A 27,257-nucleotide genomic window follows, 5' to 3' on the forward strand; every position below is an offset into this window, starting at 1 on the left:
GTGTGTTGGGACTCTGATAGAAGTCATTACAAAGACACGTTAGGGATTGCATGATGCTTTATTAGAATGAGGAATATTATTCAGCAAAAATGTGAACGGATTGTTGAAAACCCCAGCTTGAAAAACGAAATCTTGTCTTCTCTTGGATCATAAAAAGTCAAGATAACGGAAATTATTTTTTATTACTTAAAACAAAATATTGCATGCTTAAAGTCAAACACTAGTATACAACAATCAAACTAAAAGTTATTAAAAAACACAAGTGCAGTAAATGCAACAGAAACTCTGTGTCCCAGTCAATTACTGTGCAGTTGCTTTAGTGCAACATGTTATAGTCAGGTCTTGTACAAAAGATCAGAATAAAACATCTTGTGTCAAACAGAAAAAAATACATTGTAAATAAAAAAAGAAAAACATTCACTTGTGCAACCTGAATCAATGTACTCTCTTGAAGATGAGTGCTGCCACACTATTTCCAGTTTTTCCTCCAAACTGGAAACTGGGAGTAGGCAACTCCTCCACAAATTGAAATCCTGTAAAAACACAGAATACTGCCAAGTTAAGAAATGCCCATCAAAACAGCAGCAATCACTCATTCCTTTTAGACTACATGTAGCTAACTAAAAAAAACGTCCAGCCGACAGTAAAGTGAGACAACCATCCGTCCACCATCTGTGCAGCCTTCTGGGGTCTAGTAAAGGCAAGCTGTCTGTGTGAAAGATAAGATTTCAAGGCTGCTTGGCCCCCTGCAGGCTCTCCAGAGTGACTGCAGAGAGACGAGTGACAGCTAGTGGAGGCCTGCCTAAATCCTAACTGTACAGGCTGTTGTTCCCTGCAGCTTAACAACCTGTCAAGTAATTATTGTGACGGAGAAACTGTCTGTGTTTTTTTCTGGGCTGATAGTTAGACAATGAAACAGTTTGATATAAACCTGCTGCATGCCAGAAGGACAGCTTTGAAAAAAAGAAAAAAAAACACTGATGTACCCTGAGAAGATCAGCAAAGTTTGTCAAGTGGTGTCGCTTCTTTTCTGCTCAACCAGCATGCACCTAAATGTATACAGTTGAGGTTCTTTATTTAAATGCAATTTTAGCTCTTAAAAAAACACTTTAAGATGAGAAAAAAGCAAAGCTTACGGGTTTCACATCTACACCAGGGTTTCTGCAGGCTACCCAGTGTTAAATGTAAAACCTTTAAGACCATTATGGCTTAAGTTTTAGACTTACATGAATTATATATATTTTTTAAACTCAATAACCTAACTTAACTAAGTTTAAATAACTTCAATCTGGCAGGCAAGTCTATTGCTTTTTCTTTGAACTTACCAACTAATGCCTTTTATGCACACACCTACACAATAACTGTTACTGCCAAAAGAAATGTTTCACCACTTGAAGTGCTTGTTTTGTAAAACAAAACTTTGTGAAACATACCTTCTCCTGAAAGACTTGGTAGTGAATAAGGGAAAAAGATTGTGGTTGAACGTTGTAGGAAAAGTGATAAATTCCTTCCGACAGGCCTATTTCCAGGCCTGAATCATTATTAGTTTTGTCACACTAAAAAATACAAACTAATACTTTAAAAAAAAAACAAAGCTATTTGAACTTAAGACCCAAGTAAACACAAATAAGACATGCAATTGTAATTCAGGGCCTATTTAAGACATTTTAGGGCCTAAAAGTGATGTTTAAATGTTCGATTTGTTTTGCTGTTTTTTTAAAGACCTAAAAGAAACCCTGCACTGTCTATCAAAATACATTCATACTCTTTGACCTTTTTTATATTTTGTTGGCTTCAACCACAAACCTGTTTTACTGGAAAGTAATGCATAAATTATTTACTATTTTGTAAAAATGTCACATTTTAATAAAAATCTGAAAAGTGCATTTGTATTCAGCCTCCCCTAAATAAAATCTAGGTCAACCTACTGTCGTCACCTAGTCAGTAAATGTAGTCCACTTCTGCAATTTAACCTAAATGGACCTTTTCTGTGAAGACCTCAGAGGTTTGTTAGAGAACTATATAGGAGCGTGACAAGAAGAAAGCCATAAAAGCTACGGTTTTTGCAACCAGCCATGCAGGTGACACGGTAAACATAAGGCAGAAGGTGCTCTGCTCAGAAGATGAGGCCAAAATTGAAGTTTATTACCCACATGCAAAATGTGTGAAGCACAATTACCACTACACATCATTATGAACACTCCAATCAGGCTTTAAAACATGGCATTGACATCATTATGCTCTGGGATGCTTTTCTTCAGCCAGGACAGGGAAGATGGATGGAGATAAATACAAGGCAATCATCAACCTTCCAGCTGGACAACGACTGTAAACATATAGTCAGAGCTACAATAGAATAGTTTAGATCAAAGCGTAATTATGTGTTAGAAGGGAACAGGCAATGTTCAGACCTAAATCCAATTGGGAATCTGTGGCGAGACTTGAGATCTCCATTCAATCTGACTGAGCCTAATATATTGTACAAAGTTGAACGGGCGATGATTTCTGTCTCTAGATGTGCGAAGCTGAATCAGAAATACCCCAAAACCCTTCCAGCTGTAACTGGATCGCAATTTCAGCAAAATATTGACTCAGTGAAAGCTGTATACAATTACACGTAACACTTTTCAGATTTGTATTTGTAACAAATCCTAAACAATGTATAATTGTCTTCCTAAAATCACAATTATGCAATACTTTGTGTTGGTCTGTCACATAAAATTCCTTAAAGTTTCTGACTATAATGTGATAACAGGTTCAATGGGTCTGAATACTTTTGAAAAAAAATCTATGGATCATAAAATTTAAGGGTAAATACATTAAAACAAAACCTCCCCTTAAAGAACCAACAACAGATAAACATATCTTCACACTTTAAATAACTGATTTCCTTTTACCTTCACAGAATCTCTCCAGCAGCTGCTCTTTTGTCCAATTACAGGAAGTGATGACAAAGATCCCATTGTCTTTGAGAGCATCTTTTAGCGTATGAACATACAGTTTTTTGCACTCCTTGTTGTTGTCAGGGTTTAAACTAATTGCATCAAAGGTTCCTTTGTCGATGCAGACATCAAAACCTGTGAGTTCTCCTCTGCAGCTCAAGAAATCAGTCTCCTAAAAGACATAAAAGGTTAAAGGTAAAGATTTGTTAGCCAACTTCACAGTGGAAAATGACAGCTCAAAACTGGGAAGCTGCAGAAAGTAAAGTCGCATTTCTGCTACTTTTGCACAAGCTTAAGAATCAACAGTGCCACTCGGGAAAAGGGAAACCCTTTTTTGTGGACAGAGCACAAAGAACCAGACCTCCAGTGTGAATCTACCAGCTACATAATCGTAAACCGTGTGCCACAAAATATGAAATTTGTGAAGGAATGTCAACAGTGGCTGAGTAAGCTTAGAAATCTGTATTTTTGCAGCAGAATGCAAAATATTGAGAAGATCCTCAAACAGAGTGTTAATACTGCAAACTGTCAAAGGACTTGAGATTAATTTACAACTATAACTGACCTATGAAAGGCAAACATACTCAGGTTCTCTTGGCAACCTCCAACACTGCATAAATGATAGAGATGCCAACATTCCTCTCTCCCATGCTAACACCACTGTGCTTCCCCTATCCAGCGGGGATCAATATTGACTTTAAAGCCAGCCCTTCTGCCTAGGCAGAGAGCACACATTCACGTCTGTGTTCATGCAGAACATAGACGTAGCAGGAGTGTGTACATATGAGAGGGATACCTTGCTCATTACACATTATGGACCACCATGCATGTATAAGCGGTTTTTATTTTGGTGAATGTGAACAGTCGTGCCAGTTCATTTTGGTTTGAGGTAGGAAGACCTCAATCACCTTCAAGGCCTTTTCTTGCCATCCAACTGTCCCATATGCCCAATACAGCAAAGGTTTCTCAAACATTACGAGTCCCAGAGTCACTCTATGTTGAAAGCTCTGCAGTTCTACATGAATTATTCTAAATATAGGGCCACAAAAACAGTCATATCCCTTTAAGACTTTCACTACCACAGCTTCAATGTTTTTATGCGATTTTATGTGATGTACAAACACAAATTAGACTTTATATATAAATGAAGTGAAAGGAAAATGAGAGAAAAAAAGTTTTTTTTTAAACAAAAATCTGAAAAGAGTGCAATGTACAGACTCAGGATAGCTAAGTCAGTGCTGTGTAGAACCGCTGTTAACTGCAATTATAGCTGTGGGCCCTTTGGGAAGGCTCTACCAGCTTTACACATCAAGAGAGTGAAACATATGTCCATTCTGCAAAATAGCTCCAGCTCATTCAGACTGGAAAGAGAGCCTCTGTGAACATCAGTTGCCACAGATTCTCAATTGGATTTATGTTTGGACTTTGACTGGGTCATTTTGACATAAGAACAGATTTGTCCTGTGGACAGATCCTCCAACCTGAGCTGCAGATCTCTGCAGCTGCTCCGTTGTTACCACTGGTGAATGAGAGACTACTTCTCTCATTAATGTTTCTCAACCTGCCTTCTTTGTTCTTTGGTCTTCATGAGGCTGTTTGTTTACTGATGTTCTCCAACAAGCCTTTGAGGCCTTCATGGAACAGCAACTGGGTTGTATTTGGAGGGAACAGATTCAACAAAACTAAATACTAATGAGCATCACACTGTTGACTTTTACTTGCAACACTTTGTGAAAAGAAACGTGGATAAGTTCAAGGGTTATGAATGCTTCTTTGAGGCACTGTACATGGATGACGTGCACAAATTTTAGCTGGAAAACAAATGAGATATTTCTTAATTTCACACAGAAAAACTGTTTCACCTAGCCCCACTAATATTCTGGTAAAAAACAGTAAGTTATTTGAAGAAATAAATACCACCGTCATCTGTATACAACTTTGGTGTCCACGCTGGCTGCCACTCCTCTGGGGTGACCTAGGCAGATGATCCGCCTTTTCTTTCAGTTGATGCAGAATCTTTTTTCTTTTACATTTTAAGCTGGTCTTGCTGGGTGGTCCAACCACAGCTCATTTTAAACCATCTGGCAGATGCTTTTGATTTTTATTTTCTATGTGCTGGTATTTTTTGTTATGTTTGTGACACTATGTACCCTAACATGTTCAAGTTCTTTACAGCTAAAAGAAAACGTTGGCTAAGGTTGGCTAACTTTCATGTCTGCTGACACAAAAAGCATTTGAGCTCATCTGACATTATCATCTGTAAAAACAAACATGGTATTTTTGGTGGATTGTGGGTGCTTTTGTTTGCCACTGATTAAAATTTGTCTATGTAAAAAAAAAAAAGAAGAGCTATTTCAATTGTAAAACTTTCTAAGGGTAAAAAACAACCACAGCACAGAATGGAAAAAGTTTACTTTTCATGTCCATGTTTAGTTTTTCTCTTTTCCTTATAAAAATGTATCTTTCTCCCCTGACCAAAAAGGACATTTGCTAAGAGAAGCCACTTCATAATTAGACAGAATTATGAATATTAGAGTTCAATTTCACATCTGTTGAACACAAGTTCCTTCAAGCGCAGGTCTGTGGATTAAAGGACAAATTTGAGCGCACCTTTACAGTGACATCAGTCAAGCCCTGTGCCTGCAGAATGTTTCGGGCCAGTTCTACTGACGCAGGGGAATAATCTATAGCAGTAAGGTTCCTGTACCCATGTTTTGCCTGAAAAAAAAAACAACAAATAAATGAAGATTAATGCTAGCAAGAAATCACAAGCATTTGTTTTCTGCAAGGATATCTTATGAAAACGCTCAGACTACTTAAAGCACTTGGTTTACTTTTAGTGCAATTTCTTTATTAAGTGCATCCATTGTTCAAATTGCTGAGACTTGTTAAGGTTTCGATTTCAGTGGATGTGGAAGGTAGCTGCACTGTGTGCCTCTGCTGAAAACAGCTCAAATAGCACTTTCTAACACAAAGTATACGCTAAGGTAAAATGTTTATGATTTCTTTTTTGCAAAGTGAACCTTTTAAGCCATTTAAAGCCTAATTTAATAGGTAACTGATAGAAAGTTCAGATTTCAGATTTAAATTGTAACATTTTATTGGATACTTTTGGGAAAACAAAAAGTAAAAATAAATGAATGAATAAAATAAACATTGTGTGGTTTTCTCAATTATTTTGTATCATAATGACACGTTTGCTATCATGTAAATATACTAACAAAAAACATGTTTTACATGCAGTATAATAACATATGGTACACTAAGATAACTCTTATAATTTTTTTGTCATTTTAAAACTAACCTTTAACATTTTTTTACATGCATGTTGCATTTTGATGTGGAGAATGTGTATTAGCAACATATTTAATTATTACAGCAGATTTTCAAGGAAACCTTCCAAAAGGTTTATGAGGTTTCTAATCAGAATGACACATTGTGGGGTTAAAGACTTAAATGGCGTTTCTATTCAAATTAAAGAGTAACGTTTATTTTCACTTTGCTCACACCAGTTCAACCAAGAAGGCCCCATTTCCAGTCCCAATGTCAAGAATGCCAGCATCCTCAGGGATCTTAGCTTTGTCCATCCATCGCAGGACACGGCTCATGCTTTCCTCACCAAACCTTAAAAAAAATAAAATAAATATATATGGTAGAAACTGTTGGTAAATCTATCTATGAGCATTGTTGTAGATTTTGAAAACCAAAGATATTTAGGTAAAACTGTCAGAGCGCATGTACGAATAATTGATTCCAAAGCTACTGTGTAAAGGTAAACATGTGAAAGAGTTAAGGGCAGTATACTACATCAATGAAAACGTTTTCCAAGTTCCAATACTTTATTAGTTGAAGGATACGATTTAAGTTAGGGTGCACTGGTATGAAACTTTGGGCAGACATTGATATTTGATATAAATACTACTGTTACGGTCAATAAATGATATAATGTTTCCTTTTCATCACAGTAAAAAAAAACACACCATTGACACGCTTCTCTGCTCCTGCTAAACACCTTAAAATCCTGCACTGCATCACTATTACATGCACAAACAAATACCACATGCCCAGCCCCCTCCCCTCCCCATTCAGAAACACATACTGTACACCAACAGCAACAACATGGAAATAAACGTTTTACTTAAGGGACTGATATGTCTGATACTGATGGTAATGCAGATATATTGTGCATACCTAGATTTACATCAGACAGCACATTCACAAGATCTTTTGCTTTGTTCTGGGATGGACACAAACATGTATGTGAGCCATTTTTTGCTCAAAAGGTTTCAAGTTACAAGTTGGTAAACTCAGTAGATATGTCTTAAGTTGGAATTTGAAAAGCTAAAAACCAATATGGCTGACTTCTATATAAAGACTTTTCCTGAATTTGGATTATCTTAAAGCTATAATAGGGTAAGACGCATCAAATGATGACATGTTAATTGACCTTTCAGAAGGTTAAGAAGACATAACATCATCATCTGGCCTTTCCCAGATTGTTTGAAAGTAACCGTAGTGTAAAGAAACGTCTGATTTTGAAGAAAATTATTTTGAAAATTAACAGAAAAACGTTCTCATTATTCTGACATTAAGCAAATAAAAAAGCAATTCAGTAATCCTTACAGACCTAAAAACAGAGAAAGTTCAGTCCGATGAGGAAAATAAAAGGTTGACTCTTTTTATGCAATGTACGTAAAATTCTGGTTTCAACTGTTCATTATATCAACAATACAACCTTCTTTATTAAACCTGTTCCTTTAGTATAGTACACGTTAATTCAATTGACATTAACTATTTTTGCTCATAGCAGCTTGCCTGGTCACAGAACATGTCAATTAGCAAATCTAACTGGTTTCCAATTCAGAACTGGAATACAGTTATGTTTGCTTTGATCTCATTCCCAGATCCAACCTCAGAGGGAACTGGTACATACCCACTTCAATTCAGACAAGGTAGCTCTTACTTTTTTAACTGCTTTCCACTTTTGAGGAGTTTCTGATGAAGCAAAGATAAATGTGGCTGAGGGACTCATCTATTTAGCTGTTCTTTTTCACAGTTAATCATTTTATATTCACCTTGTACCGCCAATAAGGGATGCCCATGTACGCCCCATTGGTGTCCCTTGAATCACAGTTTAAAAAACATGGGTCTTTTCTTCTATTAAAGATCCAAATTACAAACATGTGTTACTCTATTTAAATACAAGAAAAAACGTTCAAAACATCAAATTTCCTGAGAAGGTCGAAAAAGGCAAACGGCATTTTGCTAGGAAGTAATCATCAACAAGAACAAACAAACAAAAACACTTCTTCCTACCATATTTCGCCAACGTCTCCAATGTCTTTAAACGTCTCTAGTTCTTTTTGGTAGGCTTCCTCCCAACTGCACAATAAGGCAACCATTGAAACTGTGTTGCAAATACAACACGGAAGACAAACTGTTGCATTAGAAAAACTTCACAGAAAAAACGCACACCCTACGCAAGATAATCAATAAGCAGCATATCAGCATATTTATTCACAGTGATATTCAACTAAAACACAGATGCTCTTCCTGCAATGCTCTGCATTAAAAAGGCTTACGTCGAGCCCTCCTGGCCTAAGAACTAAAAACTATATTATGTATTTTCGCTTAATAAGCTATGCTAAAACTATTAAAATAATTAAGAAAAGGTTGCAGAATAGTAGTCACCCAATGAATACAATCTCCAAAACAACTAGGTGACAGACACAGGCAGTTCTCGAAACCAAAAACATGTAGCTATCTGCTAACTGACACATAGAGCCGTCAATATCAAGCTTCGCGCTAACATTACAACAATCGTTACTTACTATTCTTTGGTCCCGAGTTTAGACGATTCAAAATCATTATCGGAGCATTTATCTTCCTCTGAATCCGTGCGGTTTTCACAACCACGTGAGCCCTCTCTGGCATCTGCCATGCTGCTGAGGTTTCAAAGCAGTCACTGCCTACATTTCCCACAAGACAAAGGAGCGTGTCCGCAACCGTAGGGGGCACTGGGATTGATAGGGATGTTTCCATCATGGCGGCATCCATTTCAGGCTACACTTTTAGTTCTGTGTGCTATCACAGCGCCAACAGCAACTCGGATCATGTAAGTAGTCGGAAAATGTTCTCTAAGGACCGCAGTTTAGTGATCACGTAGGTCTGTGTAGTTCGTTGACATTTATTATGGTTTATTGATACCTTTAGTCTGTATTATTTTCCAGTGTCATCCTGGTTCCGTCTATCTACCGGCTTGTATGCTCTGGTTAGACTGTACTTAGGGAAACATGAAGACAGGATAGTCAAAATTCAAACGATCTAATGTACTCCATTAGCGGGAAATAATGTGAATTCATATAATCAAATTTAGGTTATTGTGTGTGTAAACCCTGGTACTTATACTTATATTGGGAAAATTTGATTTCCAGGAAATATCCAGTAGTTAGCTGCTTAGCATGATAGCCAAAGTCAACTCACTTCCGTGTATCGGTATAGATAATATCTGTCTGCACGTCGCTCTTAAATCATTTAAAAACGGAGTGAGTGTTTTGTAAAGGGCAACACAGTTAAATGTTAACCACGGGTGGCGAAAAACTGAAGTAACAAGTCACGTTTTCTTGTATCTTTTTAGCAGAGCTAGATTAGCTTGCTAGCCTGTTCGCTAATGGCTGTTGCACTTGTTTTTTGTTTTTTTTTAAGATGTCGCTCTGTTTTCTGTAATTTATTGATTTAAGTGAGTTGTTATCGAAAGTCAAAGGCTGGGGTACACTGTGTATAAAATAGACGTAAAAGAAACTTTTGACGTTAATGATAATGTTAGCGCGGCTTATGTCAGCTGTTGTGTTTACATCATCGAGACATGTCGGCCAAGGTAGGCGGTTAGTTCCTGCAAGGCAAGGTACAGGTTTAACTACATTCCTGGCTGAACATTTCTGTGCAGATAAAGGAAATTATACAACTGAACTAAAGTTCAAGTAGCATTAATACAGTTTAAAAGAGTAAACAGTACCAGCTTGCAAGCCTCAGAAAATTATTGTTCTCATGTTTTTGAAGGCAAATGTATTCATGCCTCACCAAATGAATTACTGGAACTGTTAGGTCTTAAATTCTATCCTGGCCTCTTATCACTCACAATGCCTTAAAGTATTCATTCCCCTTGGGCTTTATTGCATTAAAACCACAAACTTGTGCTGCAATTACAGCTGCAGGTGTTTTGGGGGTATGTCTCTGATAGTTTTGCATATCTACAGACATAAATGTTTTTCCTATTCTTCTATGGAGAATAGCTCAAACTGTGTCAGATTGGATAGAGTGTTTTGGTGAACATCAGGTCTTGCCAAATATTCTAAATTGGTTTTAGGGCCAAACTTTGACAAGGAAATTCATATGTTTGAATGATTTAGTTTAGATATAAACAATTACATAGTTGTTTTGGCTGTGTGCCTAGGATTGTTCTCATGATGGAAGGTAAACCTCTGCCCTAGTCTAAAGTTGTTGTGTTTTTGCAGCCTCTGAAAAATGTTGTTATATCGTCCTGTATTTAGCTCCACACATCAACACTGATCAGCTTCTCTGTCTCTGCTGTAGAAAAAGCATCCCCACAACATGATGATGTTACCCCCATCTTTCACAGTGGGGTGTGATCAAAGTTGTGTGCTATCTAGGTTTTTACCACATATAGTGTTTTGGATGAAGGCAAAAAAGTTCTATTTCACACATACAAAGATAATTAACCAGAGACCCTTTTCCATTGCAAGGACATTACGTTTTTACCCAGGGTTTTGAAAGCCCTCTGTGTGCTTCAACACAATTTTACCCAAGTAATTAGATCAGGGTGGCTAAAAGCAACAGCATGAAGCTAAAAAAAAAAAAAGACAGCTACTCAGCAGATGATCCGACATTGTTTTCCCACAAAATTGTTTAGTCTTTTACCTTCAGGTCAGCGCTGCAGAGTGACTTTTGCTCAAGCCAGACACCACAGCCTCTTGGTCAGGTAGACATGTTTGGTAGGTCTGCAGTTGTGCCATACTCTTCATTTTCATTTTCATGAAATCCTTTGAGTGGCTGGTGTTGAAGCACCTGAAAGACATCACAGGTCCCCCGGCTGGACCCCCTGCAATTTGCTTACCGAGCAAACAGTTCGGTAGATGATGCTATGAACTTAGGTCTACACTTCATCCTGCAACACCTCGACCACCCAGGGACATACGCCAGGATCCTGTTTGTAGACTTCAGCTCGGCCTTCAACACCATCATACCAGACATCCTCCACCAGAAGCTCACCCATCTCAACGTCCCAGCCTCCACCTGTCAGTGGATCAACAGCTTCCTGATGGACCGAGAGCAGGAGGTGAGACTGGGGAGCATCTTCTCCCGATCCAGATCAATAAGTACTGGTGCCCCCCAGGGGTGTGTTCTATCCCCACTCCTCTTCTCCCTGTACACAAATGACTGCACCTCATCGGACCCGTCTGTGAAACCCCTGAAGTCTGCAGATGACACCATTGTCATTGGACTGATCCAGGACGGTGATGAGTCTGCATACAGACAGCAGGTGGATCGGCTGGTACACTGGTGTTGTCAGAACTACCTGGAACTCAACCCACTCAAGACTGTGGAAATGGTGGTGGACTTTCGGAGAACACCACCCCAATACACCCTCCTCACCATCCTCAACAACACTGTATCGGCCGTGGATCACTTCAGGTTCTTAGGAACCACCATCTCTGAGGACCTGAGATGGTCTTCACACATAGACACTGTTTGAAAGAAGGCCCAGCAGAGACTGTACTTCCTGAAGCAACTCAGGAAGTTCAACCTTCCAGAGGAGCTGCTGGTCATCTTCTACACTGCCATCATTCAGTCTGTCCTGTCTTCATCCATCTCAGTGTGGTTTGGCTCATCCACAAAACAGGACAGGTCCAGACTGCAACGAATAATCAGGTTTGCAGAGAGAATAATCAGGGCTGACCTTCCCTCCATCCAGGACTTATACAGGTCTAGGGTCAGGAAAAAAGCTGCTAAAATCTCTGCAGACCCCACACACCCTGCACATAAACTGTTTAGAGCTTTACCTTCAGGCCACCGCTACAGAGCACTGTTCGCTAAAACCAGCCGCCACAGAGACAGTTTCTTCCCCCAGGCTGTTTCTCTGATGAACATTTAATAGAGTACAAAACAACAGCATACAGATGTTGCAAATGCACCTTTTTATTATATATGTGTATATTGTACATTGTAAATATGTATATTCTGTAATACAAAAACAAACCAAAGAGCAAAGTGTACCGGAGTCAAACTTCTTGTTTGTATGTACGAACTTGGCAATAAAGCTGATTCTGATTCTGAAGTATTAAACAGAGCACTATGAGGTGTTCAAAGCTTGGCATGTAGTCATATCACCTATCCTTGCTTTAAGCAGCTATACCACTGATCTGGTGATTAAACTACGCACAGAGGCACATTCGATATTTAGGGAGAATTATAAAGGAAATTACTTGACCTGTACTTTATTTTGGGGCATCAGACTTAAAAAGGGGGTGAAAACAAATGCACAACACTGCTTTTTTCGTAAAAATAAAATTCAATAGTACAGCAAAATGTGGAAGAGTTTAACTGATAAGAATGCTTTTGCAAGCCTCTGTATGTATTTGTATGCAGAAGAAAGGAAAGAAGACCCTGATGGCTTTATATAAGAAGGAGAAATCTGAATGAGACTTCTGTAGTTACCTGATTGGATTTCCATCATTCATTAGTTGATATATATACTGCAGCTATTTTCAGTTTTGGACATCCAAATAATTGTCATAAATAGTTTATAGTGTTTAAATATAATGTCATGTAGTCAGTATTTCTGCACGCTGTTAAAGTGCAGGCCATATTAGGTAAGCTTTATTGTACTTTTGAATCCTTTTTTGGACATTTAATGTTAGGTCATCATCTCCAAACATTTTGGTCTTCTGTGTATTTAGGTCAAACAAAAGTCTGCCCATGGCTGTGGTTTGACTTTTTGGTTTTGACATAATTTGTTTTTTTGTTTCAAAACAGTCTTAAGGGGAAGTACCCGCTAGAGGGTGACACGGGAGTGGATTTTCTCTCCTCTCCCATCCCGCTCCCACAGAAAAATGTCTTGTCCCATCCCAGTCCCAGGCCAGCATAACGAAAAAAATCCTGTCCCATCCCACTCCTGGTAAATTGACTCCCACTCCCATTTTGAATGACTCCCACTCCTGTGCCACTCCCATTTTTGTTTTCTTCATTTAGTCTTTTGGCAATTTCTTTGTTTGAAGGACCAGTTAGGTCCCTGTTTTTAGTTGTAGTAAAGGCCAGTTAAAGTAAAAAGAAAAATAATGAAGAAATAATAAAATATCAAACAAGGAAACAGACCATGCCTATCTTAGTTGAATAAACAAAATGTACCTAGTTGTATTTTACTAATTTATTAAGTGATTGTTTCCTTTGAACAATGACATCACTTTTATGTTTCAAGTTGCTGAAACAAAAGAAAAATGCACCTAGTCAGAGAACTGTACTTGGTGAACAAAAGGACAAAAAGGCATTACCTTCATAATTTAGAAACTACCTCAATGGTTCACAGCCCTGGTCTTCAGGGACCCCTTCTCTGCAAGTTTTAGATGTTTGTCTGCTCCAGAACACCTGATTTAAATTCTGACATGATCTCCTATACAGGCATCAAGAATGGAGGGTCAAACTGGACAAAATTAATACAATAAAATCATCATTAAATAAATAAATGTTGTGAATGTCCCATAAGTGAAGTAAATGTAACATGAAAGAAATGTAACATTAATTGTTCCATTAAATTAAAGGTACCATTTATTTATTTAATACATTAGAAACAATAAATGTACCATTATATCATGAAATGGACTATTATGCAATTAAATGTGCCACTGAATAATTTAGTAATTAGTAATGGTGTAATTAGTGGTACACTTAATATTTAATGATGTATCAAATAAATTGTACATTTATTGGTACATTCAATTTTTTTCTATTTCACAACATATTTATTTAATATCTTCCCTTGATGAAGCCTTTCTATACGGAGCCCGCGAGGGGACAAGGGGGGATTTTTTCTCTTTTTGCGTTCTCACGCAATAGTCTTTGCGTTATTTCGCAATACTTTGTGGGATAGTTTCCAAACCAGATAACTGCAAAAATGAAACAAACACTACACTCGTTTTGAGATTTATTGAGTTTTATTTTGAAATCGGCCTTAAATAAAATTATCTTCAAATCAGACTAAAAGACAGTTTTTATCCACAAGCTGTCAAACAAACTACTGGACAATAATACTGCACGAAACAACATCTGTGACACTTTGTTTGCCTATTACTGCTGCATGATGTGTACTTTTTTTTGTACGCCATTAGTGCTTTTGTTTTTATCGTGATTTGAACGGTTTTTCTTATCCTAAGTATTTCATCGCATTGTTTACTGCATGTTAACCTGACATATGACAAATAATCCATATCAATGCCATATCAGTGCTGTTTGTTTTATGAGCAGTTTGTCATCTGTGCTGTTGCTCCAAAATGCCGAACGCAAAAGTATTGCGTGGGGACGCAAAAAAAAAAAAAAAAAAAAAGAAATTCCTCCATGTCCCCTCGCGGGCTTCCGTACCTTTCCCCTCTACGGTGGCAAAGGCTCTTAAATCTTTACTGCACATGCAGCAATTTTGTTGGTCAGATGAGACTTGACACATGATGGTACTTTTGGTTTGATGAATGAAGAGATGCAGGGCTGATTTAATCCAGAATCTGCCTTACAAGTGTCCCTTAATCACTGGTGAACAGTTTTACATTTCCAAAGACAATTGATCCTAGTTTATTCTCCCTCCTATTGGTTAGCTCCCGATCCCGTCTGCTCCCGATCATTTTTTATCCTGTACCGTCCCAATCACGTGATCTTTACTGATGCTGTTTCCCGTCCCGCGGGATTCCTGTGGGAATCCCGAAAAAATGTCAGCCTCTAGTACCCGCAGGCAAGCAGCTGGAGGCATTTTCCTCTCTGCTTAAACAATAGACACATGAACGGAGGTGAAAAAGTAAAGATTCCCAAAAATAGTCCAATTTAACAGCAACATGAATCATGGTAATATAGCTTATGTGTTTGTGTTTGCATTGAAAAACCTTGATCAATCACCTTTGTGAACTCAATATTTGTGCGCCCAGTACACGTTCTGAAAATGTATTTTGTTCTCCAGGAAGGCTTCCTATTGGGGGATGTGAGGCAGGAGGAGACCATCAGCATCAGTGATGCACAAATTAGCAGTTTGGAGGTGCTGCAGGTTGTAGGTAAGCACTAGTCAGTTAAAACAGCTTATTAATATGGATGTCAACTGATGTAAGCTAGTCAACATTCCTGAAAACACAGTCACCGGGTCACAAATTAGAATGTTTTTTCATGATGAAATTTCAACATGAACAAGAGCACCAGGGTGCAAGAAATTTTTATTCTTGGCATATTTCCATTTACCCACATTTCAATGTCAAGGTTCTGGTGTTCTGCATCTACTCAGTCAAAGCTATTCCTTACAGAAATGTTGTCTTTTTTATCATTTACGTTTTTGCAAACATGTCCAGTTAAACGGTTGCTTTAAAACGTTTAGTCTGCAGTCGTTGTGGTTCTCCACTCAGTTTTACATTTGCATAATGCTTTAAAAAAGTATATATGTTATTTGTAAGTAAAACACATGTCATTGTTCATTCCCCTCTAGAAATTCATAACCATGACCCTTGTGCACAGTTGTTTAGGTAAGCAATGACCTTTTTTGCCCTCAAACTTCTGTTGTTCATATGCTTCTACTTGTGTAGCTGGCAACGTGCAGATTTTCATGTTAATAATGATCTGCAGCTATTTTGTCTGGGATTATTTAAAGAAAACCTGCTTTTGTGCATGCAAAACTGTCTGATCGTTGGGCGGATATTTCTTGGTAATATTGTGACATTTTATTTGTCTTGGTTACCTTGTGATTTTAATTTGACAATGGACAGTAGGTGACTCCCTCTGACAAGACTAGATGTCATTGGAGGCCTGTGGCAGAAGAAGAGCATGAACCTGATGAATGTATTTGAACTGCCTTTTTTCCCTCATCAGCTTTTATGACTACGCGGGTAAAGTCAGTTGGGAAAATCTCAACAGCATTCTTAAAGATAGGCGAAAAGTAAGTTCTTTCGTTGTTCCATGTTCAGATACTCTTCTCACCTTTATGTGAAAACTATAAATAAGATTTGTTTTCTTTTTATTCTTTTTTTAATATATCATAAAAAAATTATTACAATCTGGGTGTGTGAAATTTTTCTGCACAGTATTTTAAGTCTCTAAATAAAATGTAATTGTTTCTCAAACCTACATCTGCAACTGTGTAGAACGTCATTGGTTGGTACCGGTTTCGGAGGAACACGCAGCAGCAGATGTCGTTCAGAGAACAGATCATCCATAAACAGCTCACCCGGTTGCTCGGTGTGCCCGACCTCGTCTTCCTTCTTTTCAGCTTCATCTCTACTGCCAACAGCTCCACACACGCAATGGAGTATGTGCTCTTCAGACCAAACCAAAGGTGATACAGAACCACATTATCTCTTCCAAATGTTGTCGGATCATCTGATTCTTTAGCCACAGTACATGTCTAGTGAAATGTTTCTGTCTTTTGCCAGATTTCTTCTGTTTAAAGGATTTGTAGTTCTTCAGATTTAAACTATACTTCTTCAAATTTCATCCTCTACTTTTGGAGTGCATGGTGACACAGACAAATATATTGGCCACTCTGGAAATTTAAATAAATAAATTCACCTTGTATTGCAGTAGCATACCTTCACTTGAGTGTATTTATCAAGTGAAGACAGTGTTAGGAAAAAAAAACACGTGTTTTCACTGGTACCCCTAAAAATCTTTTTAATTAAAATGTTTATAAAGGCTTTTTTTATTATATATACTTTCCTCCCTTCCGGTGTTTAGAGTCCCTGGGAATTTCTAATATGTAATCCATAACTTTCTGTTTCTGTGGGATGTATGCTAATATTTCTGGTAGCCTTTGACAGCTAGGCTATGCTCACACTATGCTGTTGGAACCAGAGAGCGAGCGACATATGTGGACAAGCACTTCATGCCCTTCTGTTAAGAACGGTAGAGGATCTGTGATGCTGTGGGTCGGTTTCTTTTCCAAAGGCCCTGAGAACCTTGTTGGGATTCAAGTTGTAAAGAACTGTTTGAAATATCCAGAGATTCTACAAAGAGGAATGGTCAGCAGTCCTGCTGTCTGTATGCTCTAACCTATTAAATGTTATAAGAGTAGAAAAAGTACTGTGCTGTACATACTGTTGAAAGCAGGTTATGTTACTGCATTAAAGAAATGGGATTTACACATCCTTACGAGGGGTGTCAAAAATGTGTTTGCATCTGTCTGCATGCAAATCCTATGTGTTGTTCAGAGCAGATAAACTTCTGCTTGCAACATTATGTGTGCATTCCTGTTTGAAACCATCACTGTGCGCTTAGACAAATTTTTCCATTTCCCTTTCAGCTTTTTGCTCTTTTTGAAAGGCCTTTTTTAACATTCTCTTAACCCACAGAAAAAAGGGAGGCACTGGGTGATAAATCATGATATTTTTCCTGGAGAGCTGATTTTAGTTCCTTTTGGGTTTTCTGTGCTTCATTATGTATCTAGACCTTTAAAATGCATAGGTGTTTGTTTTGTTTAGGTCCGAAATTACACATTTTCTTTAGCTGTTCATATGACATGTTTCTACTCCACATGAAGCTACCCTAGAACATCTATTACCTTTTTTTAATTTCAACCATTTGCAAAAAAATGATTAATATAACGCCGTAAACAATTATTATTATTTATCTATGTCAATATTAGAAACTTTAGCTGTCTCCAGGATAATATGCTACCTGTATTAGTTCTATGCACTGGAAATTTAGGGAAAAGGAATCATTAAATATTCTGAGGAATCTGGTTTAGAGTGTTTGAAAAATAAAAGCTGGAACAGCGTCTCTGTTTGAGGTCTGCTAACGGGAATATTGGCATAGAAGGGCTTAAGGTTAGCGTCAGTTTGGCACCAAACAGGTTAGTGGCTCAATCGACGATCTCCCATTTTTAACCCACTAGGATTCTAAGTTGAGACAGGACACTGATCTTAAGATTCTGAGTTTAATAATCGGCATACCTGAACACAAAACCTGCACCTCAATAGTAAAATATGTGGATTATAGCAACAAAGTTGTTATTTCAGGCTTATAAAAATGTGCTGTTCAGATGTTTTGGTTTGAAAAGGTTTTCTTTTCTGGAACTTACTGGTCATTTCCTCTCAGTAGGTACAATCAGAGGATTACACTCACGATCCCAAATCTTGGCAACACAAGCCAGCAGGAATACAAACTCTCCACAGTACCTAACACCTCACACAGCTATGCCAAGGTCATCAAAGAGCATGGGTAAGTCTATGGCTCCTATTTTAGTGCTATTTCCATGCCACTACTAACAGAGTTCAGTCGGTCACGCTTGTCTCCTGATATACGTCGAAATGCTGCAGCCGTCTGTTTGCAGCTGATAGGGTTCTACAGGTTCACTTTGGGAACAGAATAAGATGCGACTGTCATCTTGGCCGCATCAGTAAAAGCTTCAGAAACACTCCTCTGGTCAACTCGAGGTTCAGATCTGATTTCAACCTGGGTTTCTAAATGAGTTCTATTACCCTGACCAGCAAAACGTTGTTTTGTTTTAATGTTGTCACCTTTGTACAATTCAAACTTAATTTCAGTACTAAAGAAACCAGACCAAAACTGACAAATTATTAGGAATGAAAAAAAAAAACTTTTATACTTATTTATTGCAACAAGACTGAACTAACAAATCATGTTTTTTACAGCATTATTATTCTTATTAGTATATTAGCAATATACACTGCTTAAAAAAATAAAGGCAACACTCAAATAACACGTCCCAGATCTGAATGAATGAAATATTCACATTGAATACTTTGTTCTGTACAAAGTTGAATGAGCTGACAACAAAATCAGACAAAAATCATCAATGGAAATCAAATTTATTAACCAATGGAGGCCTGGATTTGGAGTCACACACAAAATTAAAGTGGAAAAACACACTAGAGGCTGATCCAACTTTGTTGTAATGTCCTTAAAACAAGTCAAAATGAGGCTCAGTATTGTGTGTGACCTCCACGTTCCTGTATGACCTCCCTACAATGCCTGGGCATGCTCCTGATGAGATGGTGGATGGTCTCCTGAGGGATCTCCTCCAAGACCTGGACTACAGCATCCGCCAACTCCTGGACAGTCTGTGGTGCTACGTGACGTTGGTGGATGGAGCGAGACATGATGTCCCAGATGTGCTCAATCGGATTCAGGTCTGGGGAACGGGCGGTCCAGTCCATAGCTTCAATGTCTTCATCTTGCAGGAACTGCTGACACACTCCAGTCACATGAGGTCTAACATTGTCCTGCATTAGGAGGAACCCAGGGCCAACCGAACCAGCATATGGTCTCACAAGGGGTCTGAGGATCTCATCTCGATACCTAATGGCAGTCAGGCTACCTTTGGCGAACACATGGAGGGCCGTGCGCCCCTCCAAAGAAATGCCACCCTACACCATTACTGACCTACTGCCAAACCGGTCATGCTGAAGGATGGTCAGGCAGCAGATCGCTCTCCACGGTGTCTCCAGACTCTGTCACGTCTGTCACATGTGCTCAGTGTTAACCTGCTTTCATGTGAAGAGCACAGGGCGCCAGTGGTGAATTTGCCAATCCTGGTGTTCTCTGGCAAATGCCAAGCGTCCTCCACGTCTCCTGGTGTACTGGCCTGTCTCCTGGTAGCGCCTCCAGGCTCTGGACACTACGCTGACAGACACAGCAAACCTTCTTGCCACAGCTCGCATTGATGTGCCATCCTGGATGAGCTGCACTACCTGAGCCACTTGTGTGGGTTGTAGAGTCCGTCTCATGCTACCACGAGTGTGAAAGCAGCACCAACATTCAAAAGTGTTCAAAACATCAGCCAGAAAGCATAGGTACTGAGAAGTGGTCTGTGGTCCCCACCTGCAGAACCTGCAGAACCACTCCTTTATTGAGTGTTTCTTGCTAATCACCAAAGATTTCCCCCTGTTGTCTATTTCATTTGAACAACAGGATGTGAAACTGATCGTCAATCAGTGTTGCTTCCTAAGTGGACAGTTTGATTTCACAGAAGTTTCATTTACTTGGAGTTATATTGTGTTGTTAAAGTGTTCCCTTTGTTTTTTTTGAGCAGTGTATTTCAAAAAGGCTACAAGAGGAGGCAAATTCAGATTTTATTTGGAAGAAAAATCACACTGTTTTTTTAATGTAAATTAATGCTTCTCTCTATTAATTGACTTCTTTTACATCAAATCAACAGATATGGCAAAGTTTATCACCATTATTAGTAATGCCAAAAATATTGGGATAAATATGAATGTAAGTAGCTGGTGCTTTAATGAGATGCACACGAATGCCTTGTAGCTATTTCATTTGTATTTGAGTCACCAAAATAATTAGGAGGTGTGTTGGCTCCTTCGTTTTGGAGTCAGCGACTTTCTGGTGGTCCAACAACAGAACCAAAGGAATTTGATCTTAGTAGTTATAGTTTATGGAAAAAAAAACTTGTTAATCTTTTAATTTTAGTACGTTTCTTCTGACTGGAAGTAATATGAACTTTTCCGGGTCCGAGTCCTGCTTGACTCTAATAGAGAATCTGTGGAGGGAGCTAAAGATTAGGGTGATGGCAAGAAAGCCTCCAATCTCAGAGATCAAAAATACTAATGGAGACATGCCAAAACTGGTCAGCAATTATAGGAAATATTGTTTTGCTGCTGTGACAATAAATGACTTTCCATTGTAACTTTAAATGTAAACCTGCCAAGGATATTAATAATTTTGGACTTAACTGCATAATGACAAAGAAGGGAATATAAGTGTAACTGCGCCACCTTGGTGCAGTGGTGTGCTCTTCACTCTAAACATGAAGATAAAATGCAGCTGAATGTTCATGCTCTGCAGCAGCCAATAATATTAGCACATTAAACAATATGAAGTTAGTCTGAGCCTGGTAACAGCTGCATCCCAGAGTTAAAGCCATTGTTCATGTGTTCAGCTGAGAGAGATCAGCGCGTGTCAGCCTACAGCCATGCAAAGTTGTGTAACTACTGGAGTGGACACAGGGGCTGACTGGCATCAATATTAATGTAAATTATTATTTGAATTCATATATTTTAGCATTGAGTAATATCAACTTTTTTTGACAACCCTAATGTGAGTGCACGCGTCTGGCTTTCCCAGGGGAAGGCTGGTATGTGACGGCCAGCACATGCGTTGGCTTCTGTCTTTGTGTCTAAATTTAGATCCACTGTCTCTGCTGCAGATGAGCTTCGATCAGACTGTTTGGATTTAGTTAGGCCTTTCTATCCAAATATCACCGCTCAGCTTGCAGCGCAAATCTTTCACAGTTTTGACAGACGTCGTAATGTCTTGGACGTAGCTTTGGTTAAAGTTTTGTTTTTTTAAAGAAGTCATTAAGTTTGTACTTTGTAATCATTTTACCACCAAAGACATTCAAAAGGTTTGATTTTTATTTTATGTCCTCAGGGCTGAGTTCTTTGACAAAGATGGTGTAATGAAGGATATCCGAACAATATTCCAAGTCTACAGTGCACTGCAGGATAAAGTCCAGGTGAGCTGCATGGTCAACATGTTGGATCTTTGCCTACTACAAAAAGTCAAATTGTTTGGTCAGTAAATGGGGTTTTCACGTTGTTTTTCTTATCCTTAGGCTGTTTGTGGAGAGGTAGAGCAAAGCGAACGTGTGAGAGAAAAACATCAAGACGAGGTGAACAAACTTAAACAACAGATTGCTCTCAGGAAGCGCATGACTGCTGAGCTTGAAAGACGTATGTATCTCCTTTGGATTCAACACTTGTTCCAATACATTAGATACGGTGCCTTGTATAAGTTTTCATACCCCTTGAAATTAAATGTTTTTAATACTCTGATACACCGACATAAAGTCCATTGCAACAAATGGCCTCCAGAAGTCAATGAATGATTAAATCTAATCCACTTCTGTGTAGTTTATTTATCTGGTCAAATCCAGCTGTTCTGTGAAGACCTCAGAGGTTTCTTGGAAAGCATTAGTGAACAAACAGCATCATGAACACTGAGGAACACAGCAGACGGGTCACGGAGAAGGTTGTAGGCTACTTACAGGTCAAGCTAGGGAAGCATGTATGCGAGCCGTTTGTACCTCACCGACGAACCTCATTCCCGTTCAAACTATTTTTAGCCCAGCTGAAGAACCACACTATATGTGGCTTTTAATTGGATATACAGTTATATAGTTTTCACTCTAGCCTTGAAGGGGGGGCAATAGGGCTTTGATGTTTTACACTGTCTACTAGGGCTGTGACAATTTATTTTGATAGTTGATTATTTTGTCAAATTTGTTTTAGATTAAAAGGTGCTTAATAAGAGATTTTTTTTTTTACAGGATTTGTACCAGGTGAAGTTAAACGGGATAGACCATATTTAACAACAAAGAACGTTTTTCATCTTAAATACAAAATGTATATATTTTTTTGCACAACTCTACATCACCACGAACATACCATCCCTGTGGTGAAACATGGTGGTGGCAGCATCATACCATGGGAATGCTCTTCCTTACCAGGGACGGGGAGACTGGTCAGAATTGATGAGTAGATGGATAGAGCTAATTATAGGTCAATCCTGGTAGAAAACCTGTTTTAGGCTGTAAAAGACTTAAGACTGATAGTTAAGCTCAAAGCACATTTATGTGTTAAATGACCTAGTCAAAGTTCAGACCTAATCAATTTGTCCATTTGACTTGAAACTTAATCCTCACAGATGCTCTCCATCATATCAGACGGAGCTTTATTTTGCAAAGAAGAATGGGCAAATGCTTTCCTTTCACTTCATTATGAATTATGTGCTCCTTTTTTGTTGGTCAGGGAGTCTGAAAACGTTTGCAAGGCACAATATATGATAACAAAACTTAAATAGTTAAAATGTCTTTAACAATAATTTATATACCTTACCAGTGAATGATTTTATATGCAATATTCCTCACAAAATTAAAAGTGTAATAACTTTGTCTCTGTTTGTTGGAAAGGGCTCCGTGAGGAATCCCATTCCCTATGTGAAGAGAACACAGAACCCTGCCAGGCTTCCCCTCTTTCCAGAATAACGTTTGATGCTCCCTCTGCCCCAGAGCGACCCAGTACCTCACCAAACCCCCCATCCTATACTGACCTCTTATCCCAAGATGACAATCTGCTCTCCTCCTCTTCCCCACCAACCAGTGCTGCTCTGTTGCCTCGGCCCCAAGCTGTGGGCTCACCAGGGCACCCAACACTGGTCCCTGTGCAGACGGACCTGGGACTCGGCCTCAGGCCAAGCATGGGCTTTGGGGCCAGTTTGAGTCCTGTTAGCACTCCCAGTACCCCGTACCTTGGCAACGGTGATGGATCAAGCTCCGATTCTTTAGACAGACAAGCTGCTGGGCAGGAAGACGATGACGATGATGAAGACGATGATGAAGACGATGCCGACGAGGACAGTAGTGAATATGAGAACTTAGTGAGTGAAGGATCTCATTTGCCTCTGGTCTCAGTCCGCGTTTTAGCTCAAGGCCGACCAGCCTCCCTCAGCCCTGAAGGGGACGCCCGTGGCTCACCAATGACATAGAAACGACCATAGGATGTGTGAAGGACACGAATAAGCGACACACCTTTTAAAGGTGGGCATCTGAAGCAATCAAAGATAAGCAAATGTAGACAAAAGAAGTGCCAGTCCTGAAAGAGAAAGACATGCCAGGTGATTTCCCACCCTGTAATTCAACATTTTTGGGGAATCCTTGCAAGGCTTTGCAAATATGTCTCACTTGGGTAAAACTTGTCTGTTTTTATATTTTTGAGGCCGTTTAAGGTACTTAAATGTGGACCTGTCTGAGTTCCGAGTCAGATGTGGATTAAACAAAGCAATTAGCCAGCTGGTTGGCAAACTTGCTTTTGATAAAAGAGCCCTACACTCTGATTATGTTTGTTTTCTGCATCTTTTTGTGTTGCATTTGCATCACCAATTTGAAGCGCTGTTTCTTGCATTACTTCTTGCACAACTTATTTTTTGTTCTTATTTTTTTCCTTTCAAGCTATCCCTTTAAGAAAGTAAAAAGGGACATTTTTTTCTACTGCCCTTAAACAATTTTAAACAAAGGCAATTGATTACTGACTTATTGGACTCTGTCTTCCACAGTGTCTAATGATTTAAATCAAAACAGTTGCCCCTGTTTAAATGAATAGATTACAAGACAAATTTACTCTGCCACTTCCACTATGGGTGCTTTATAACCGTTTTAATTTATTTATATATATATATATATAGATATATATATATAATATGTCACATTAACAGTTGCTCTAATTTGATTGGGATTATTGGTGTCTTGTTTCTAGGATTATTTGTATGTGCTTTGCTGCACTGAAAACTTAAAATTTCTTCTCTGTTTTGCTTTATCAATGCTGACATTTTGTGCCAGTTGTCCCTTTTAAACACCTAGAGCCGATTAAGACTTACCATTCTTTTCTTTTCTTTTGCATTGTACAGGGTTCATGGGGCAAGCACGGTGTACTGTAGCTTTACTAGCTACAGCTTAGCTTTACTCTGCAACACAGAGAGCTACTATTAAAAGTTGCATCTGTCTGTTTTTTGTTTCATATAAAAACCTGGCTGCTACCTTCATTTTTTACCATGCTGGTTGTCTCAATACTACTGACCGGGCTTCTATAACCACTTCCAACACACTTTATCACTGATGTGTCTCTATTAAAGCTGTAATGGAAGGTCTCTGTAGTGTGTGAATCATAACCATGAGTAACGGAGAACAATGTCTTGCCTTCTTGTCTTTGCATAGTTAACAGCAGCGCTAATGTATTCCCACCTGCTTGGGCCGGCGTTTCGTGTGTGGACCTTGATAATGTGATTTGTTTTTGTTTTTTTTAAACCATCAAGACCCTGCTTTAGTATACAGTGCCTTCCACTCAGGACAGCTTTTGTGTCTGCACTTGGAACCAAGATTTCAGCAGAGCAATGAAAGTAGATAAACATCTTATGTCTTTTCCATCAAAGGCTTCCAGTTTTGTTTTTTACTTCAAGGTACTGCATCTATTTTCTTCACTGCCTGAATGTTTTCGATCAAATAGGCATGGGCCAGTATAAGTATACAAATGTAAAGCACGATCTAAATTTATTTATTAAAAAACAAAAAAGCAATGACAATTTGTACTGATACTAAAAAAATCTCAACACGTTGACTGTTCCGTGTACAATAACGTTCCTGATCACCTCTGTTATTTTGATATTTATACATAGACTTAAGCAAAATAAATCATGACTCAACACTCACTTAATATAGTAGCAGTTTTTAAGTAAATGTAGTTATTTCACAGAAAATTGTCCTTTGCAAGGGGAAACCTTCTTTCAGGAAGCTGGCCACCACTGCGCAGCAAGAAGTTGGGGAGAGGCCGACCTGAGCTCTTTTATGCCCTACACTGCGGAACAAAACTTCAGTACGTTGTCAGGCCTCCCCTTAAAAGGACTTTTTGTTTGCTGTTTTTAAACCTTAGTATAAGGTATGAAATTCTCAAGGTACGATAACATTTACAAAAAAATGAAAAAGACAGACCGGGCAAATATTGAGATAGCACTGTTTCCACTCTGAATGTTTATCGCAGCTAGGAATATTTACAGATACTTTGTGTCTTGAAAGTGATTGAAATGTGTTGTTGCCTCTTTTTCAGCCAGCTGACTGGCAGCTAGATGTTGCTCTCATCTCCACTGGGGCACAGAAAACTGCAGCCCAGTCTGGGACATTTTTGAGCATCGTATTAAGAAAGACTAAACTAGGAATGGTATAATGTAAAATATTTGCTTTGGTATACCTCGATACAGGTAACTGGCCCATGCCTATTGTCTACCTGAAACTACTTCCTGAGTTTGGTTTGTTACCTACTTGTTGAAACTGGAAAAGCAGCCAAGTCCAATGAACTGAAAAGCCTGCAAGGAAAAGTTGATGCGTGAAGGACTGACGTGCAGAGGAATGCTTTTGCAGATGACGCCAGCTGGAGTGGTGGTTACCTGGGTTGTGGAGCACCTTCTTTGCATGAACTGGTGAATTCTAGACATTGTTAAATTTAGCATGGACTCATGTTTGCACTGCACCAGATGTATTTTGTGGTGGGGAGAGGCTTTGTCTTGTGAACAAGCTTGGCTTTTCTTAGATAAACTGTTTGTCATTTTTTGCTTTCACTTGCCCTGATGTGTAATACCAGTGCATTACTGACCAGGAACTGGCACTCAAATGTTGCATAATGACCTAGAGTAACAATCGTGCAAAGAAAAATCAAATAACTGAGTTTTTGAGGAGTGTGATTTCCTTGGAATACTGAAATGAGGAAATGAATAATGAATGTATATTAGACAGTAGTGGGTAACATATAAACAGCACTTACTGTACTGTAAAACCTTGTCTCAGATGAGTGATTTGATGGTATAGAGCAACATTTCACAGAGATGGTCCTCTTGTAATCTTTCTTCTCAACACCCGTTGAAAACGTTTGGTGGGGTTTGGCTGGGGTGAAAACTTGCAGGGCTTTAGTACAGAGGATTTAACATATGTGAGAATCTACATTGTTTAGATTAATAGGTTTTCAAGTTGCAGCATTATCCAAATGTATACTCGCGTACTCTCACTGTATGGGGTGACCTTTTGCCTCCATTGAGTAACATAATCACCTCCTTAAAGCACAAAGTCCAGTGCAAACACCTTAGATCTTCTGGAATTTTATCTGGATTTATGTACATGATGAACGTTGACCACAGACGTGTTTGGTTAAGCATAGAGAACAAGGTGGTCAAACTGAGGGACAATAAATAAGACATTCATATGTGATGTGATGTTCCTTTGTTTTCTTATATACAGGTCCTTCTCAAAATATTAGCATATTGTGATAAAGTTCATTATTTTCCATAATGTCATGATGAAAATTTAACATTCATATATTTTAGATTCATTGCACACTAACTGAAATATTTCAGGTCTTTTATTGTCTTAATACGGATGATTTTGGCATACAGCTCATGAAAACCCAAAATTCCCATCTCACAAAATTAGCATATCATTAAAAGGGTCTCTAAACGAGCTATGAACCTAATCATCTGAATCAACGAGTT

General features: G+C 38.7%; 2 protein-coding genes across 5 annotated transcripts; one reads left to right on the top strand and one right to left on the bottom strand.

Annotated features, from left to right (window-relative positions):
- Positions 1 to 39: 39 nt before the first annotated feature.
- eef1akmt2 (EEF1A lysine methyltransferase 2) lies at positions 40 to 8,985 on the bottom strand. 3 transcript variants are annotated; one of them, XM_047351191.1, is made up of 6 exons: positions 8,774 to 8,985; positions 8,259 to 8,349; positions 6,452 to 6,566; positions 5,553 to 5,660; positions 2,898 to 3,114; positions 40 to 533 (listed from the first exon to the last, which is right to left on the bottom strand). In XM_047351191.1, exons 1-6 carry the CDS (start codon positions 8,982 to 8,984, stop codon positions 436 to 438), a joined length of 840 nt encoding a protein of 279 aa, XP_047207147.1. In that variant the 5' UTR covers position 8,985; the 3' UTR covers positions 40 to 435. The 3 variants fall into 3 exon arrangements, with proteins under 3 accessions (XP_047207147.1, XP_047207145.1, XP_047207146.1); XM_047351189.1 differs by having other exon boundaries at positions 8,259 to 8,324; positions 8,774 to 8,947; XM_047351190.1 differs by lacking the exon at positions 8,259 to 8,349 and having other exon boundaries at positions 8,774 to 8,908.
- Positions 8,912 to 26,976, top strand: abraxas2 (abraxas 2, BRISC complex subunit). 2 transcript variants are annotated; one of them, XM_047351186.1, is made up of 9 exons: positions 8,912 to 9,057; positions 15,178 to 15,268; positions 15,691 to 15,727; positions 16,071 to 16,137; positions 16,343 to 16,533; positions 18,291 to 18,413; positions 21,600 to 21,684; positions 21,784 to 21,901; positions 23,140 to 26,976. In XM_047351186.1, the coding sequence occupies exons 1-9, from the start codon at positions 8,986 to 8,988 to the stop codon at positions 23,712 to 23,714; spliced, it is 1,359 nt and encodes a 452-aa protein (XP_047207142.1). In that variant the 5' UTR covers positions 8,912 to 8,985; the 3' UTR covers positions 23,715 to 26,976. The 2 variants fall into 2 exon arrangements, with proteins under 2 accessions (XP_047207142.1, XP_047207144.1); XM_047351188.1 differs by having other exon boundaries at positions 18,294 to 18,413.
- Positions 26,977 to 27,257: the final 281 nt, after the last annotated feature.

Source organism: Girardinichthys multiradiatus, chromosome 22 (genome assembly GCF_021462225.1).
Source record: "Girardinichthys multiradiatus isolate DD_20200921_A chromosome 22, DD_fGirMul_XY1, whole genome shotgun sequence".
Taxonomy (NCBI): domain Eukaryota; kingdom Metazoa; phylum Chordata; class Actinopteri; order Cyprinodontiformes; family Goodeidae; genus Girardinichthys; species Girardinichthys multiradiatus.